General features: G+C 42.9%; 1 protein-coding gene across 3 annotated transcripts; it reads right to left on the reverse strand.

The window, feature by feature from the left end:
* Positions 1-379: 379 nt before the first annotated feature.
* LOC101931253 (beta-defensin 1-like) lies at positions 380-19,909 on the reverse strand. Of its 3 annotated transcripts, XM_024101105.3 has the most exons (6): positions 5,680-5,742; positions 4,649-4,675; positions 3,533-3,620; positions 2,032-2,155; positions 925-973; positions 380-603 (listed from the first exon to the last, which is right to left on the reverse strand). In XM_024101105.3, exons 3-6 carry the CDS (start codon positions 3,588-3,590, stop codon positions 592-594), a joined length of 243 nt encoding a protein of 80 aa, XP_023956873.1. In that variant the 5' UTR covers positions 3,591-3,620; positions 4,649-4,675; positions 5,680-5,742; the 3' UTR covers positions 380-591. The 3 variants fall into 3 exon arrangements, with proteins under 3 accessions (XP_023956873.1, XP_023956872.1, XP_005308390.1); XM_024101104.3 differs by lacking the exons at positions 4,649-4,675; positions 5,680-5,742 and adding an exon at positions 19,809-19,909; XM_005308333.4 differs by lacking the exon at positions 4,649-4,675 and having other exon boundaries at positions 5,680-5,834.
* Positions 19,910-19,966: the final 57 nt, after the last annotated feature.

Genomic DNA, 19,966 nt, shown 5'->3' on the forward strand with positions numbered 1-19,966 from the left:
TGAGGGATCTGCTGTCAGGTCCCTAGAGGCCTGTTCTCAAGGGAAACCCTGCATGCAAGCCTGGGATGCACTAGCTCCCGAGACAGCTAGTCCTGCCCTTGCCCTGGCTGGCTCCAGACTGACTCCAAAATGGCTTCGCCCCTTTCCTGAACTCCATGGGAGTGGCATATCACTCCCTATTGGTTGCCGGGCAGACTCTGAGTTTGCCTTGGCTCCCCCTTCCTGAGCTGCCAGCAGACAGAACTCCAGGAATCTAGGTAATCTCCTTGGGGGTTACATTTAATTTTAGAAAGATAAATAAGATGGATTTCAAAAAGACAAGAATGATAGAAATAGCCCCCTTGCCTCCCACCAACGCACACACACACACTTCAGCATGATGCTCTCACACCAGCTTGCTTTTATTAAAAGGAGAGTAACAAATCTTATATGGGTGCTAAAAGGGCTCCCTTCTAAATTTTTCCAGCTGACAAGGTTCTTTACAGCCCAAATGAACAGCAGCACTTCAGGGTTCCATTGAAGCAGGGTCTGATGATTTTAGAAGCAAGTGGCTGTCTGCCCGATTCCCTGAGATCCTGCTTAGACAATCAGTCAGAAAATCTCCTGTACAGAGAAAAGAGAATCAGATTTTTTGATGTTTTCCTACAGAAAAAGGACAATATGATGTTTCATTTCAAATCAAATGGCATGGGAGCAATTACCCATTCACTGAATGGTGAATGAAGAGGTTCTTGGTTAACACAAGCACAGGGAATCCACAGTCCCTACTGCAATGCTCTGTTACAGCCGTGGTTCTCAACCAAGGGGTCAGGGCCCCCTACGGGAGCCACAAGCAGGTTTCAGGGGGTCCACCAAAATAAACAGGACTTCAGCCCCAGGTGGCAGGCCTTGGGGAAAGAAAACCACCTCCACTCCCTGACTCACCTCAGAGGGCCTCCGAGCCTGCGGGTTATCACCAGCAAGAAATTTCCCACTGAGTCAGTAAAAGAAAAATAATATTCAGTTTTCTATTGTTGTACCTATATTATCCTTTTCTTTTTTATGTTACAGTATATACTGTATGTGTGTGTCTTTAACTGTATAACTATCAATTTAATACAGCTTTTAATCTATTGAAGATGCAGAAAAGCACTTGTGGCACAGGTTGGTGGCGGAGTTTTTATAGCATGTTTGGGAGAGGAGCGGGGCTTCACAAAAATCGGTGAAAACCCTGTGTTACAGAGTTTCTAAGTGGATAGTTATATGTATCCAAATGGAAGAACTAGCTGCCTATACAGACCACACTATAGAAAAGCACAATTCACACCCATGTAAACACTTGTTCTATCGAACACACCTTGTCTACAGCTGAAGCTAAAATGAGACAGACTTACTTAGGGGATAGAAAATTAACTCTGCAAAAAATACAGGAAACTCCAATCCTACTTGAAGTCTGACTCTGTTATGCAGCAGTTCAATGCTAGCAGCGCTGCTTAGTGAGAACATGGATCTCTGGGCATGCTCAGTGAATTGGCCAAGAGATCAGCACTGCAGTTGGTAGCATGGCCACTCCAGCCTAGGTCCCTGGCTCCCACTCTGCAGGCCCAAGTTGCTGCCAGTATCACATCTCTTGCCCTCAATCTGGTATTTTAGTAGGCTGGAAAGACTCCCACCCTCCCAATTGTTTCTCTATGACCTGTTGGTGCTGCAGCGTTAATTTGACCAGCTGAACAGCCTCTATAACTTACGGCACATACAGTCAGCAACAAACAGAACAGGAATAAGACCGGCTGCAGATCTGCAAGGTGGCCAAATGAACTTTACAGAAGAACCTTCATGCTTAAAACATTCACATTCATTCTGAACAATGTTAACATCGTCATCACCAAGATGTTTAAAATTACCTCCCCTGGTTTGCAAAAAGGGGAAAATAAAGGGCTAAGAGCTGATCTGCTTTAAGGACGGAAGGATTCATCAGCTCCTAACTGAAAAGAGAGTACTGAGCAGTTCTGCTCACACTGCAGGGTCTCCCTTATGGAACGCTGAGCTTACCTTTGACAGCAATGGCCAATATAGCATTTGTCAAGGTATCTAGCATTGGTGGGACACCGCCAAAAGTGACATTCACCCCCACGGCGTCTACACCCTTTTCGGGTCACCAGAGCATGGGAGAAACCTGACAAAGAAAAAGAGCCTTAATCATCGTTCCGCAATGCAGGGTAAATTACAGTTGTGATTCCAAGATGACCGGCATTTCTCGTTCACTGAGACCTGACCAAGTCTGCCCAATTATCTTCCAGTGCAAAAGTTTATCACAGCTTCAGTACAATTTCAGTGGTTGTTCAATGTTCAATGGCAGCCTCTAAAAAGAGAATGGAGTGATTTAATTAAACATTGGCATTGACTTTCCAGCTGCCCATTTTAGAACCACAGCTCTGAGCACGGGCATCCTTCATTGCCCCATGCCTTTAAGGGATGGAAAGCAAGGGGCTGCCTGTATTGCTAACTTCCCTTTGTGGCTGGGGTTTGGTTTGGATTCCCTCAGGCTCTGACAGTGATGTGCCAGGCAGTATCATCAATGAAATTTGGCTAAGTGGGGTTGAACTGCCTCACTGTTGGGTTGGATGACTACAAAGATTTGAAAGAGATTGACTTGAGAGAGTCCCTTCCAGGTTTGAACGTCTGCCCGTCTCTGCGATTCTGCTCAGATTTTCTTCACAAGATGCACTCAGGAATTGTTCTTTCATGACCAATTGCCAGTGTTTGGTTATACCCAATTGACCTGCTATTTTGAAAAGGCAGCCCCAATGTGCACCGCCAAATCTTTTAGAATATTTAGTTTAGAGCATTTGTTGTGTTTTCACAAAACTATCTACAGCCAATGGATAGAAACTGCATTCCTACATGATGCATTGTCATGGCTGCAACCACTGTCCCAAACCCAGATGACATCATTTCTCAAAACAAAGCCAAGCATGTTGTTGTGGAAGGTTTTGAGACCCAGTCGGGCTAAGACACTGAGATGAACGGCTGCCATTTTGGAGATCTGGGTTCTGTGCCCAACAGCATAACCTCTGAGTAGGACATGAGACCTGATTCATAAGAAGTCAGGTGGTGAAAATCACTGAATTTTTAACACAAGTCAGCAGCAGAAGTTACATTTCAATTCATGGTCTCCTGTTTCCTAGCCCTGTGCATCTTCTCCCAAACCCAAGGGTATATTGAAAGGAGTTGGCCAGACTTTGTGTCAGTATCACATCTAGATTCTGTGATTGCCCGTTATAAGAAGGGTACATGGTGTGCAGATAGAATGGGGGTGGGTAGCTCAAGCAGGAAGCCTCAGCAAGATCTGAGGAAAACACTGAGAGGACGTGGATTTTTTTTTTTTGACTGGTCATAATTCAGTCAAATCTGAATGTTTTTTCTTGGTGGCAGGTGCGAGAGCTCCTAAGAAAAGGAGGACATTTTTTTTCTACTTGGAAGTGGTAGGCAACATTAGTACAGGCTCCACAATATCCGTTTCTATCATTGCTTGTTTTCATTGACATCTTACCTGGGGCATCCATGAGCACCAAGAAGACAATAGCAGAGAGCAGGTAAAGGAACTTCATGGCTGAAGGTCGGCCGGGAACTGAGCGTCACTGGAAAGAAGAGACACCAAGATAGAGAGGTGACAGAGGACACTGGGGAATGTGACATGCTGAGCTATACAAATATTGCTTTAATCCAAATAATATTTTAATGTGTGTTCTGATTATTATCTACACAGCACAATAGATGTCCTAGGAGGATTTCAAAGAAATATAATTCTATGAAGCAAGGTATCTTTTAAAAATAGATGTTTTGTAAATAATTTTAATTTACCAATTACTTGCATTGCATTGCTCATTGAAATCTCTTTTTTCCTTAGCCAAAGTACAGAGTGGAGAATTTTGCACATTTACATGTTTTATTGCCCAAAATAGAATTGAAAACAATTAAGAAATTATAAGAGCAAAATAAAGGTGGTTGGATGCTCATGTTTATGAAATTTCTATTAATTAATTCATCATGTGATGTTACAATTTACCAAAAAAATAATAAATCACATCAATTCATTTCAGGTGTTATCTCAATCTTATTACCTAGGAAAACTTTATCCTAGTTCTTTACTATACTGGGGAGGTGACTTTGCTACCAGCATTGAAGTAGGAATGCTTAAATGCAGGTTCTTATTCATTTCAGATCAGTCTGTTTGACAATGGAATCATGGGAGTGCCTGTGCCACTCCAACCAAAGAAATCAGACAGATTACATAAGTACTAAGACTGACAATTCAATTAGTTCTCACACATTAAGCCCTAAACATATCATGCAGATAATGGTTTAAATCAGCTAACATCAATTTAACTCAAATTTGGCCCAGATGTTCCTCCATCATGATGGGGAAGGGCAGGTGGGCCAAATATGAGTGAGTGGCGTTGTGACACTGTATAATTACTGAATTCCTAGAAGGCTCAACGCTCCCACCTAGAAAATGTGACATGCCCCTCCCCCTCTGAGAACCTCTCATTTTGCAACTATTCCAATTTCTCTGGAATTTTACCAGTAACCTTCGGTCTTAGGCCACTTTTACTAAACATTCAAAGGTATCTAAATATTCAAATAGTGGAAACAATGTTTCCCTTACCAGCCAATTCAAAGCTTCTTCCTCTTTCTGTCAGTGTAGAGTGGAGAATTATTGCACAATTACTTACTTTATATGATTAACACAGCACTTAAAGGCAATAAGAAATTACAGAAAGAAGAAGAAAGGTGGTTAGATGATCATCTTTATGCAATATTCCAGCACTCTGAGATGGAGGAGGGAACCGGCCCCACCGCTCACTATCTGTACCTGCGCTTACAGAGGTCAGGGCTGACAGTGCTTGGTAGCACTGAAGCAGCACAAAAAAGGCTTCTGTCTTATGCAGATACAGTCCCTCTTCCTGCATCTCTCCTTCCTTCCTTCCCCTTTTCTCTCCTCCACCCTGCTGTCTTCATTCCCTGCCCTCCTGCCTGCTCTCTTTCGCTGAACTCCTCTTCTGTCTCCACTGGCCTTTCTTTCCCTCAACCCTTCTCCTTTCAGTCTTCACCTTAACCTTCTTATCTGTTTCTTTCTTGCCTGTTATCTCTCTCTCTCTCGCTCTCTCCCCCACCTTTTCTCTTCTCCGCTATCTTCTCCATCATCCCCTCCACTCCCTTGCTTTTTGTCCTTATCCTTAACTCCAGAAATATTCCCAAATTGTAGATCCCAGAGGCTTAAGGTTAGTTCATCAATGGGTGATGAATTAACACAGGGCTGCAGGGGGACACACTGTGAATTTGGATAACTAGGATTTCCCAATAAAAGGAATTTGGATAACTGGAATTATTCTGTAGATGGTTTTAACTGAGGTAGCTTTTAAATAACCAACTTTTCATTGTGAGTAAATGTAACACTTGTAGCTTTTTACTTCTCCATTCAAAGTGGCATGAAGGCATGTTCTCCAGATCAGCCTCTCAGAACACTAACTGGTTTCTCAAAATACCTAGAAAATTCACTGAGGTAGTTCACTCACTCAAGGGGTTATGACAACTATGTTCTTCTTCTCTTTCTGGATCTCACAGCCATCTTCCTAGACAGGACTTTAAAGGAAGAATTAAAAGGGTGATTATGAGAGAAGTTACTATAATACTTACCAGATAGGGGGTGCTCTCGGTGGCCAGGTGATGAAAGTCCTGCTCACTGTCTTTCTCATCCAGATATTTCAGCTTCAGGGAGTGACACTTTGACCAAACCAGCCTGTTTTATACAGTTACTGAAGGCTTGTTTTCTTGGCAAAGCCGCTGTCAGCCAATCAGAAAATAACTCCTGCTTCTGGGGGAGATTTGAACTGTCCAGCCACAATTTGGACGTTGGAATTCTTGCAGCTCTGTCTGTGGAAAATTCCATGGTCTTTGTGCAAAACTTCTTGTGCCATCCCAGATTTTGTAAGACACGTTAGGCCGCTGTGGTTTGTGCAAAATGTCTTGGGACATATAACGGACTCCTGCTGGTTTAGCTCTGATCAGCAACTTACTTCTGCAGGCCACTTCCCACAGGCCTCCCTGCAGTGTGGTGCTTGGCCAACTTGACACAATTTCATGTCAAACCCTCAGTTTCAACAATAAAAGTCTAAAGTACAGATACAAATTGTGCCTACTGGTGCTAAGCACCTCACAGGGTTCATCTCATTCACATGATTCAGGTAGGAGAGAAGAAGACGTGATTGGGCTTCACACTCTGCCTAGGAAAATGTAAGAAAAATTGAAAAGATTCTATGATGGATAGGATATCAAAAGTACGGGGCTGCTTGCACCTCTGTGCTCTCACTGGTCTCTGAATGTCCCCCTCAGGCATTGGGCCTTGGGCACTATCCTGTCCTACAATGGAAATTTACAAGTCTCCCACTCTCAGGATATGTCTACCCTGCAGTAGGAGATCTGATTGCAGCACACGTACACACACTTGGTCTAGCTACCTGAGGTAACAATAGCAGTGATGACACAGAAGCTGAAGCTTGTAACTCAAATATGTATCCAGGGCACTGGAAAGACTTTTGCAGCCCATGCTGCTGTCCAAGCTGCCGTGGCTTCACTGCTATTGTTATAGTTTATCCAGCTAGGTAGATAAAGCTAGCTCAGTGCATCTAAATGGGCTGCAGACACACCTCTGACTGTAGTGCAGACATACCCTGTAACCAGGGTTTATGTACAACACCCCGTCTATACCAACCACTTATTACCATGCAGGTCTGGCTCACTAGTGCCACTTGCCTTTGGGAGGTTGTCACAAGAGCTATACAGTGACAAACAACCATCTGAGAACAAGTGGATTTATTTAGCCAGTGTAAGAAAGAATTACAGAAAACGATCTTAAGACAACAAAGAGCCAACACACATGTTTAAACTCATCTAACCTTATGCTTCACCACATGTAATGTTAGATGGGATTCTCTCCTGAGTGCCTTGTCCAGGTTTATATGTCTCTTTGGAAGGGGTTTGGAGCAGGGGTGACCTGTCCATCTAATCCCTCAGTCATTACACCCTACTGCAGTTGTCTGTGGTGGGTGGAGGGAGGCAGCAGTCCCCTCTTTCTCCACGGAGACATGATGGGACACTGGACGATTCCGTGCCCAGTGGGGACACAAGCTCAGTCCTCTTCTTTCCACACAGGTGCTGTTTTCCCTCCAGCTGCTGACTGGAACCCAAGCCTGTGCCTGGCTGTAGCACTGATGACCACCCCTGGGTTTGGGAGGGGATGAAGAATGAGGATGTCACAGTTCAGGATGGACGAACAGCTCCAGATAAATAACAGTCACCCTCTGCACAAACAATAAGAAACGCCTCCTCTTCACCTTCCTCTGCCAACAAACCTCATCTTGGCCTCCTTTCAGAACCGACTGGACGCTGGAGTGAACCTTTACTGAAGTTTGAGGAAGATTCACCTACCCTCTTAATGCCTTGTCAATATTTAATCCAGGTCACTGCAGGTTAATTGGAATGGAGAAAATTACATTGGGCCTGTGCCCCATTTTGCCTCTTTATAAGGCATCAGTGAACCTGAAGGTCTTCGTTTTTGAGAGTGGTTTTTTTTCTGCTTGTGATTTAACTCAGAAATATCAGGAAAGTCAAGTCTGATCATCACTCTTTTGCTGGAGGTCTCTTTGGAGAGCACAGAGAAAAGTCTGTCAGGTTCCTCTGCCCTGGAATGAAAGGGTCAGTCTGTGGAATCTTCAACCACAATTTTCTCCTAACTACTCAAAAACCATTAGAAGGAAATTGTTTATTCTTGTTATTGTTAACAACTAAGAGTTTTAAACACTTCCTTGGCACTTGTGATGTCCTAACCTTACCAGTTTTCTTCTTCGTGCATGAGCCTGTCTATCTGGTCCCACAGCATACACTTGGCTATTTACCTAAAGATATCAGAAAGGCTAGAAGCCCAGTACAGCATATGACAACAGGAAGTATTTGGAAGAAAGTGAAGTCATGGGTTGGAATGAGCTCTCTCCTATCCAGTATAGATGAACTGTAGGAACAAATATCAGGGGGTAGCCGTGTTAGTCTGTATCTACAAAAACAACAAGGAGTCTGGTGGCACCTTAAAGACTAACAGATTTATTTGGGCATAAGCTTTCGTGAGTAAAAACCTCACTTCTTCGGATGCATAGGAGGTTTTTACTCACGAAAGTTTATGCCCAAATAAATCTGTTAGTCTTTAAGGTGCCACCAGACTCCTTGTTGTTTTTGTAGGAACAAACCTCCTGAGCAGATCTTATTTGCATGGACACACCTGATTTGCCACAGTGATACATTTTGGTTGGTTTTGATTAAAATTCATTTACACTTAGATGCTGGGGTTATGAAATCACAATGGTCCCTTCTGGTCTGGGAATCTATGAATCTGTGAAATGTTATTTTTATTGTGTGACTGAAGGGCAGGAGAATTGGATTTAATATGCCCTAATGGAGGGATCACCAAAACTGTGAACTCACTCACTGTGTATGGGGTAGTGAGCCAACACCAACTGAAGAATAAAATTAAGGGGAGAAATGTTTATATTTGGTGAGGAGTCTGTCTAAGACTTTTAGGGGCTATTTGACCGTTCTCTTCCAGTGAAGGTCCTGCTTTGAGCAGGGGGTTGGACTAGATGACCTCTTGAGGTCCCTTCCAACTCTGATATTCTATGATTCTATGATTCTATGAAGGAGCCAACTACACTCAATTACAAGCCTTTGTCACTTCTTACTAATTAGTAGCAGTGAAAATGTTGATAAAGGGGTTTAGGGTCTCTTGCTATTATACAGTTTTAGGCTGTCTCCTGAGTTCTATTAAATCTGGAAGTTGCTTTCTAGCGGATGGTGGCTGTTTCAGGTAAGCTCAGCATTCCACAAGGGAGAGACAGCCACATGAATAGAAATATTTGCTCTTCTCCTTCTTACATCCAATCTGTTGTTTAATGCTCTTGGAGGCTCAGCACATATAACTCAGCCCAGGAACAGGCAGGAAAAGAGGCTTTTAACTACTTCAGTATGTCTCAGATTCTGGGGTCCGTAGTAGCCCCAGAATATATTAGAACCACCGAAGTGGCTGCTCTTCCTTAACAACAGCTTAACCGTTGCTGCCTGTGGTAGGCCTGTGCCAGCTGACTCAAGATCAGGCTGAGGGACTGTTTAATTGCAGTGTAGATGTTCAGGCTTTTCTGGAGCCCAGGCTCTAGGCCCCCTCCAGCTGGGAGGGTCCCACAGCTCTGGCTGTAGCCCAAGCCTGGAAGTCTACACCCCAATTAAACAGCTCCTTAGCCTGACTTCCGGGAGCCCGAGTCTGTTGACACAAGCCAGCAACTGGTCTCTAATTGCAGTGTAGACATACTTTAGATGTAACAGCCCACAGCAATATCTTGAGTACCACCCCAAACCATTGCCTGGCACAGGGACAATATAGACTAGTTGTGGCAGCTGTATCCCCCTCATGCTTTGGGAGACTTCTTCCCCAGCCCCTTGTGGTGTGGTATCTCCCATAGAATGCCGGAGCAGCACATTGGGGCAGGCTTTGGGGCTGGAAACCACCAGCTGTCTACACTGTGTTTTCATTTTGGCATAGGATAATCCACCCAGGAAAACAAAAGTAAAATCTCTAGGGTAGACGCTAGGGTGTTTGTCTCCCCTATAGCTGTGAGTATGAGATATCAAAACAACAATTAGAAATTAAAAAATAAAATAGAAAACAAATGGAAATGGGGAAGTAGATAGTAATCACTATCAATTAGAAATAATGAAGAGCACAAATATACTCAAGGAAGCTAAGGCCATCTGGGAACACTCCATGTCCGGCAGGGCCAAAGATGACAATGACAATAATTTTTTTTTTTTTTTTTTTAGTGTTTCAGCAACAAAAGAGATTCTAACAATGGTACAGGTCCATTTCTCCCTGGAGATGGAAAAATCATTTTAAATGATGCAGAAAAAGGCAGAAGTGTTCAATACATATTTCTTTTCTAGAAAAAACAAGGATGATGCCTGCATATCACATGGGGATGAGGTAGTACATTAGTAGCTAAGGAACATGTTAAAAGAAGGAGAGATGCAAACAGAGGCGAGGGACACCATTCCTGCACATCCTGAATAATAGCCACTGATGAACCTATCCTCCTTGAATTTATCTAGTTCTTTTATTACTGTTATGCTCTTGGCCTTCACAACATCCTCTGGCAAGGAGTTCCACAGGTTGACTGTGCATTGTGTGAAGAAATACATCCTTTTATTTGTTTTAAACCTGCTGCCTATTAATTTCATTTGGTGACCCCTAATTCTTGTGTTATGAGAAGTAGTAAACAACACTTCCTCATCTACTTTCTGTATACCAGTCATGATTTTATGGCTGTGAATGTGCAGTGCCTGTCAGAGGCTTAGAGCTTGACCTCAGCATTCTAGTGTGACAGACAGCCCAGGTTGGTGCATTTGGAGGGTTCAGCGGTCCCACAGCCCAGGTTGCACCCCAGGGACTCCGTCATAGCGGGTATGTTTACCTGAGCTGGAAATGACACTTCAACCTCCAGTGTAGACACACCCTTAGAGGATGGGAAGCCGATAAACTCTGTGCAGCTGGTGAAGGGAGAGGGCTCATAATCCATGATCTATCTACATTTCTAAAGTCTGTCACTGGCACACCTGTCTCTCAGCCACTAGATGACAGAGACAACAGAAAGATGCTCCTACTAACTGAGCATCACCCTTAAAGTAGGAACGTACTGTCTCACAGTGCATCCTGCTGGAGTTTTGTGACATATAATGTAGATAATCATGGAGAGACGACAGCCTCTGAATAAGGCTGTGATCGATTTTCAAATGCTGATCCTCCACATCGAAAAAATTAAAAATAATCTGCCTGAAATGTTGGATTCATGGTCCAATAGCTGAGGTTAATTTCCGGGAACTTTTGTTGTGGGATCAGTTACGGGTGTTGGGAGATCTTGGGACTAAATGAAATGGCAGAAATCTTTTTCTTTTGTAAAATTGTTCTTGTCTTTTATGAACAATCACAAGCTTGATTCTGATCTTACTTACTCCAGTATAACTACGATGATTTCAATAGAGTTACTCCTGGTTTACAGAAGTCAGTGTAACGCAGTCAGGGCTTAGAGTCAGCTTGGCCTGATTTTTTCTTTTTCTCACTGTGGACAATGACGCTTTAGAGCAGAGGAAAGGTCTAGGTGAATGGAGCACCGTGGTGAGGGTTATACACTGTACAATCAAGCTGTGACTGACCCCAGCTCCTCTGACTCTACAACCTGGTAGGTTATGTAATAACTGTATGAAAGAAAGATCTTCTCAAAAGAGCTAACTGAAAAACATGCAGAGATGTGTGGATCAGGGTCTATCAATATCCCGGTGTGGTATTAACGTGTCAAAGGGACTTTTTAATTTAATTTACTTCCATTTTATTGTATTTTTAATTTTTTAAAAATAAACGAGATGGATTTTTAAAGGAGAAGAATGATAGAAACAGCCCCTTGCCTCCCACCAACATACACACACACTTCAGCATGATGCTCTCACACCAGCTTGCTTTTATTAAAAGGAGAGTAACAAATTTTATATGGTGATACAAGGGCTCCCTTCTGGAATTTTTCCAGCTCAAAAGGTTCTTTCAAGTCCAGATGATCAGCACTTCAGGATTCCACTGAAGCAGGATCCAGTGATTTTAGAAGCAAGTGGCTGTCTCCCAGAATCCCAGAGATCCTGCCTAGACAATTAGTCACTCCATATACACCTGCATGAAGAATGGAGACTCTGATTTTTTAATGTTTCCCATAGAACAAGAATAATATGATGTTGGATTTCAAATCAAATGTCAGGGGACGAATTGCCCATTCACTGAATGGTGTGTGAAGTTGGATTGGGTTAACTCCAGCACAGGGAATCCATTGTCCCTCCTGCAACATTCTTTTATAGTGTTTTAACAGACATAGTATTTAAACTGGCCGTCTACAAAAAAGCTATAGTTTAGAAAAGCACAACTCACACCCTTGTACAGTTGTTCTATCAAACACACCCTGTCTACAGCTGAAACTAAAATGACAGATCAGTATTTAGATGATAGATAACTAACTCTTAAAGAATGCAGGGAAATTCTAATTCTACCCGAAGCGTGACTCTCTGTCCTGGTGGCAGTTCAGTGCTAGCAGCCCTGCCTGGTGATAGCACGGATCTCTGGATATGCTCAGTGAATTGGCCAAGAGAGCAGGGCCAAGAGACCCTAGCCTAGGTCCTTGGCTCCCATTCTGCAGGCCCAAGGAGCTCACAGCTTCACATCTCTTGCCCCCAATCTGCCTCTCTGGTGTTTTAGTGGGTGTGAAAGTCTCTCGCCCTCCCATCTCTTTCTCTAGGACTTGTTTCTGCTGCAACATTAATGTGACCAGCTGAGCGGTCTGTATAATTTATGGCACATACAGTCAGAAAGAAGCAGTTCAGGAATAGGACAGACTGCAGATTTGCAATGTGGCCAAGTTAACTTTACAGAGGGGCCTTCATGCTTAAACCAATTCAAATTCATTCAGAATAATGTCATCACTGATGTCACCCAGATTTTTAAAATTACCTGCCCTGGTTTTCAAAAGGGGGAAAATAAAGGCCTAAGAGCTAAGCAGCTGTAAGGATTCATCAGCTCTTAACTGGAAGAAGCATAATAAATATTTCTGTTCATGCCGGAGTGTTGCCCTTTTGGAATGTTGGACTTACCTTCGACAGCAATGCACACACACTTCAGCATAATGCGCTCACACCAGTTTGCTTTTATTTAAAAGAGAGTTACAAATCTTATATGGGTGCTGTAAGGGCTCTATTTTAAATTTCTCCAGCTCACAATGTTCTTTACGGCTCAAATGAACAGCAGCACTTCAGGGTTCCATTAAAGCAGGATCTGATGATTTTAGAAGCAAGTGGCTGTCTCCCCAATTCCCTGAGATCCTGCTTAGATAATCAGTCAAAAAAATCTCCTGTACAAAGAAAAGAGAATCAGATTTTTTGATGTTTTCCTACAGAACAAGGACAATATGATGTTTCATTTCAAATCAAATGGCATGGGAGCAATTACCCATTCACTGAATGGTGAATGAAGAGGTTCTTGGTTAACCCAAGCACAGGGAATCCATTGTCCCTACTGCAACACTCCTTTACAGCCGTGGTTGGCAACCAGGGGGTCAGGGCCCCCTAGGAGGGCCACGAGCAGGTTTCAGGGGCTCCACCAAAATAAACAGGGCTTCAGCCCCAGGTGGCAGGCCTCAGTGAGGGAATGCCACCTCCACTCCCTGACTCACCTCAGAGGGCCACCCAGCCAGTGGGTTATCACCAGCAACAATTTTCCCACTGAGTCAGTAAAAGAAAAATAATATTCAGTTTTTCATTGTTGTACCTATATTATCCTTTTCTTTTTTATATTACAGTATATACTGTATGTGTGTGTCTTTAACTGTATTACTATCAATTTAATACAGCTTTTAATCTATTGAAGATGCAGAAAACCACTTGTGGCACAGGTGGGTGGTGGAGTTTTTATAGCATGTTTGGGAGAGGAGCGGGGGCTTCACAAAAATCGGTGAAAACCCTGTGTTACAGAGTTTCTAAGTGGATAGTTATATGTATCTAAATGGGAGAACTAGCTGCCTATACAGACCACACTATAGAAAAGCACAATTCACACCCATGTAAACACTTGTTCTATTCGAACACACCTTGTCTACAGCTGAAGCTAAAATGAGACAGACTTACTTAGGGGATAGAAAATTAACTCTGCAAAAAATACAGGAAACTCCAATCCTACTTGAAGTCTGACTCTGTTATCCAGCAGTTCAATGCTAGCAGCGCTGCTTAGTGAGAACATGGATCTCTGTGCATGCTCAGTGAATTGGCCAAGAGATCAGCACTGCAGTTGGTAGCATGGCCACTCCAGCCTAGATCCCTACGACCTGTTCCTGCTGCAGCATTAATTTGACCAGCTGAACAGCCTCTATAACTTATGGCACATACAGTCAGCAACAAACAGAACAGGAATAAGACCGGCTGCAGATCTGCAAGGTGGCCAAATGAACTTTACAGAAGAACCTTCATGCTTAAAACATTCACATTCATTCTGAACTATGTTAACATCGTCATCACCAAGATTTTTATAATTACCTCCCCTGGTTTGCAAAAGGGGGAAAATAAAGGGCTAAGAGCTGATCTGCTTTAAGGACGGAAGGATTCATCAGCTCCTAACTGAAAAGAGAGTACTGAGCAGTTCTGCTCACACTGCAGGGTCTCCCTTATGGAACACTGAGCTTACCTTTGACAGCAATGGCCAATATAGCATTTGTCAATGTATATAGTATTGCTGGGACACCGCCAAAAGTGACATTCACCCCTACGGCGTCTACACCCTTTTGGGGTCAGCAGAGCATGTGAGAAACCTGACAAAGAAAAAAAAGCCTTAATCATCGTTCTGCAATGCAGGGTAAATTACAGTTGTGATTCCAAGATGCCAGGCATTTCTTATTCACTGAGACCTGACCAAGTCTGCCCAATTATCTTCCAGTGCAAAAGTTTATCACAGCTTCAGTACAATTTCAGTGGTTGTAGTTCTAGCCATGTTCAATGGCAGCCTCTAAAAAGAGAATGGAGTGATTTAATTAAACATTGGCATTGACTTTCCAGCTGCAGATTTTAGAACCACAGCTCTGAGCACGGGCATCCTTCATTGCCCCATGTCTTTAAGGGATGGAAAGCAAGGGGCTGCCTGTATTGCTAACTTCCCTTTGTGGCTGGGGTTTGGTTTGGATTCCCTCAGGCTCTGACCGTGATGTGCCAGGCAGTATCATCAATGTAATTTGGCTAAGTGGGGTTGAACTGCCTCACTGTTGGGTTGGATGACTACAAAGATTTGAAAGAGATTGGCTTGAGAGAGTCCCTTCCAGGTTTGAAAGCCTGCTCGTCTCTGAGATTCTGTTCAGATTTTCTTCACAAGACGCACTCAGGAATAGTTCCTTCATGACCAATTGCCAGTGTTTGGTTATACCCAATTGACCTGCTATTTTGAAAAGGCAGCCCCAATGTGCACAGCCAAATCTTTTAGAATATTTAGTTTAGAGCATTTGTTGTGTTTTCACAAAACTATCTACAGCCAACAGATAGAAACTGAACCCCTACAAGATGCATTGTCATGGTTAACATAAGAACATAAGAACAGCCGTACTGGGTCAGACCAAAGGTCCATCTAGCCCAGTATCCTGTCTACCGACAGTGGCCAATGCCAGGTGCCCCAGAGGGAGTGGACCTAAGAGGCAATGATCAAGTGATCTCTCTCCTGCCATCCATCTCCAACCTCTGACAAACAGAGGCTAGGGACACCATTCCTTACCCATCCTGGCTAATAGACATTAATTGACTTAACCACCATGAATGTATCCAGTTCTCTTTTAAATGCTGTTATAGTACTAACCTTCACAACCTCCTCAGCTAAGGAGTTCCACAAGTTGACTGTGCGCTGCGTGAAGAAGAACTTCCTTTTATTTGTTTTAAACCTGCTGCCTATTAATTTCAGTTGGTGACCCCTAGTTCTTGTATTATGGGAATAAGTAAATAACTTTTCCTTATCCACTTTCTCCACATCACTCATGATTTTATATACCTCTATCATATCCCCCCTTAGTCTCCTCTTTTCCAAGCTGAAGAGTCCTAGCCTCTTTAATCTCTCCTCATATGGGACCCGTTCCAAACCCCTAATCATTTTAGTTGCCCTTTTCTGAACCTTTTCTAGTGCCAGTATATCTTTTTTGAGATGAGGAGACCACATCTGTACACAGTATTCGAGATGAGGGCATACCATCGATTTATATAAGGGCAATAATATATTCTCTGTCTTATTCTCTATCCACTTTTTAATGATTCCTAACATCCTGTTTGCTTTTTTGACCGCCTCTGCACACTGCATGGACATCTTCAGAGAACTATCCACGATGACTCCAAGATCTTTTTCCTGATTTGTTGTAGCTAAATTAGCCCCCATCATATTCTATGTATAGTTGGGGTTATTTTTTCCAACATGCATTACTTTACATTTATCCACATTACATTTCATTTGCCATTTTGTTGCCCAATCACTTAGTTTTGTGAGATCTTTTTGAAGTTCTTCACAGTCTGTTTTGGTCTTAACTATCTTGAGCAGTTTAGTATCATCTGCAAACTTTGCCACCTCACTGTTTACCCCTTTCTCCAGATCATTTATGAATAAGTTGAAGAGGATTGGTCCGAGGACTGATCCTTGGGGAACACCACTAGTTACAACCACTGTTCCAAACCCAGATGACATCATTTCTCAAAACAAAGCCAAGCATGTTGTTGTGGAAGGTTTTGAAACCCAGTGGGGCTAAGACACTGAGATGAACGGCTGCCATTTTAGAGATCTGGGTTCTGTGCCCAGCAACATAAACTCTGAGTAGGACGTGAGACCTGATTCATAAGAAGTCAGATGGTGAAAAGCTCAGAATTATTAACACAAGTCAGCAACAGAAGTTATATTTCAATTCATGGTCTCCTGTTTCCTAGCCCTGTGCATCTTCTCCCAAACCCAAGGGTATATTGAAAGGAGTTGGCCAGACTTTGTTTGTCAGTATCACATCCAGATTCTGTGATTGCCTGCTATAAGAAGGGTACATGGTGTGCAGATAGAATGGGGGCGTGGCTCAAGCAGGAAGCCTCAGCAAGATCTGAGGAAAAGACTGAGGGGACATGGATTTTTTTTTTTTTGACTGATCATAATTCAGTCAAATCTGAATGTTTTTTCTTGGTGGCAGGTGCGAGAGTTCCTAAGAAAAGGTAAGACATTTTTTTTCTACTTGAAAGTGTTAGACAATGTTAGTACAGGCTCCCCAATATCCCTTTTTATCATTGCTTGTTTTCATTGACATCTTACCTGGGGCATCCATGAGCACCAGGAAGAAAACAGCAAAGAGCAGGTGAAGGATCTTCATGGCTGAACGTCAGCCGGGAACTGAGCGTCACTGGAAAGAAGAGACACCAAGATAGAGAGGTGACAGAGGACACTGGGACACTGGGGAATGTGACATGCTGAGCTGTACAAATATTGCTTTAATCAATCAAGATAATATTTTTAATATGTGTTCTGATTATTATCCACACAGCACCATAGATGTCCTAGGAGGATTTCAGAGAAATACAATTATATGAGGCAAGATATCTTTTAAAAATAGATGTTTTGTAAATAATTTTAATTCACCGATTACTTGCATTGCATTTCTCCTTGAAATCTTTTTCCTTAGCCAAAGTACAGAGTGGAGGATTATTGCACATTTAAGTGTTTTATTGCCCAAAATAGAATTGAAAACAATTAAGAAATTACAGAGAGCAAAATAAAGGTGGTTGTATGCTCATGTTTATGAAATTTCTAATAATTAATTCATCATGTGATGTTACAATTAACCAAAAAATAATAAATCACATCAATTCATTTCAGGAGTTATCTCAATCTTATTACCTAGGAAAACCTTATCCTGGTTCTTCACTATACAGGGGAGGTGACTTTGCTACCAGCATTGAAGTAGGAATGTTTAAATGCAGATACTTATTCATTTCGGATCAGTCTGTTCGACAATGGAATCATGGGAGTGCCTGTGCCACACCAACCAAAGAAATCAGACAGATTACATAAGTACTAAGACTGACAATTCAATTAGTTCTCACACATATCATGCAGATAATGGTTTAAATCAGCTAACATCAATTTAACTCAAATTTGGCCCAGATGCTCATCCGTCATGATGAGGAAGGGCAGCCGGGCCAAATTTGAGTGAGTGGCGTTGTGACACTGTATAATTACTGAATTCCTAGAAGGCTCAACACTATGCCCTAGAAAGTGTGACATGCCCCTCCCCCAGGCTGAGAACCTTTCATTTTGCAACTATTCCAGTTTCTCTGGAATTTTACCAGTAACCTTCGGTCTTAGGCCACTTTTACTAAACATTCAAAGGTAAATAAATATTCAAATAGTGGAAACAATGTTTCCCTTTCCAGCCAATTCAAAGCTTCTTCCTCATTCTGTCAAAGTGCAGAGTGGAGAATTATCGCACATTTACATACTTTATACGATTTAACACAGCACTTAAACGCAATGAGAAATTACAGAAAGAAGAAGAAAGGTGGTTAGATGATCATCTTTATGCAATATTCCAGCACTCTGAGATGGAGGAGGGAACCGGCCCCACCGCTCACTATCTGTACCTGCGCTTACAGAGGCCAGGGCTGACAGTGCTTGGTAGCACTGAAGCAGCACAAAAAAGGCTTCTGTCTTATGCGGATACAGTCCCTCTTCCTGCATCTCTCCTTCCTTCCTTCCCCTTTTCTCTCCTCCACCCTGCTGTCTTCATTCCCTGCCCTCCTGCCTGCTCTCTTTCGCTGAACTCCTCTTCTGTCTCCACTGGCCTTTCTTTCCCTCAACCCTTCTCCTTTCAGTCTTCACCTTAACCTTCTTATCTGTTTCTTTCTTGCCTGTTATCTCTCTCTCTCTCACTCTCTCCCCCACCTTTTCTCTTCTCCGCTATCTTCTCCATCATCCCCTCCACTCCCTTGCTCTTTGTCCTTATCCTTAACTCCAGAAATATTCCCAAATTGTAGGTCCCAGAGGCTTAAGGTTAGTTCATCAATGGGTGATTAACTAACACAGGACTGCAGGGGACACACACTGTGAATTTGGATAAGTAGGATTTCCCAATAAAAGGAATTTGGATAACTGGAATTATTCTGTAGATGGTTTTAACTTAAGTAGCTTTTAAATAGAATAATAGAATCATGGAATATTGGGATTGGAAGAGACCTCAGCAGATCTAGTCCAACCCCCTGCTCAAAGCAGGACCAACACAAACTAAATCATCCCAGCCAGGGCTTTGTCAAGCCAGGCCTTAAAAACCTCTAAGGATGGATATTCCACCACCTCCCTAGGTAACCCATTCCAGTGCTTCACCACCCTCCTAGTGAAATAGAGTTTCCTAATATCTGACCTAGACCTCCCCCACTGCAACTTGAGACCATTGCTCTTTGTTCGGTCATCTGCTACCACTGAGAACAGCCGAGCTCCATCCTCTTTGGAACCCTCTTTCAGGTAGTTGAAGGCTGCTATCAAATCCCCCCTCACTCTTCTCTTCTGCAGACTAAACAAGCCCAGTTCCCTCAGCCCCTCCTCATAAGTCATGTGCCCCAGCCCCCTAATAATTTTCGCTGCCCTCCACTGGACTCTCTGCAATTTGTCCACATCCCTTCTATAGTGGAGGGACCAAACTGGACGCAATACTCCAGGTGTGGCCTTAACAGTGCCGAATAGAGGGGAATAATTGCTTCCCTCGATCTGCTGGCAAGGATCCTACTAATACAGCCCAACAGGGCACACTGCTGACTCATATCCAGCTTCTTGTCCACTGTAATCCCCGCATCCTTTTCTGCAGAACTGCTGCTTAGCCAGTCGGTCCCCAGCCTGTAGCGGTGGAACTTTTCCATTGTGAGTAAACATAACATGTGTTGCTTTTTACTTCTCCATTCAAAATGGTATGAAGGCATATTCTCCAGCTCAGCCTCTCAGAACACTAAGTGGTTTCTAAAAATACCTAGAAAGTTCACTCAGGTAGTTCACTCACTCAAGGGGTAATGACAACTATGTTCTTCTCTTTCTGGATCTTACAGCCATCTTCCTAGACAGGAAGAATTAAAAGGGTGATTATGAGAGAAGTTACTATAATACTTACCAGATAGGGGGTGCTCTCGGTGGCCAGGTGATGAAAGTCCTGCTCACTGTCTTTCTCGTCCAGATATTTCAGCTTCAGGGAGTGACACTTTGACCAAACCAGCCTGTTTTATACAGTTACTGAAGACTTGTTCTCTTCTTGGCAAAGCTGCTGTCAGC

This window comes from Chrysemys picta, chromosome 3 (assembly GCF_011386835.1).
Source record: "Chrysemys picta bellii isolate R12L10 chromosome 3, ASM1138683v2, whole genome shotgun sequence".
In the NCBI taxonomy this organism is placed as follows: domain Eukaryota; kingdom Metazoa; phylum Chordata; order Testudines; family Emydidae; genus Chrysemys; species Chrysemys picta.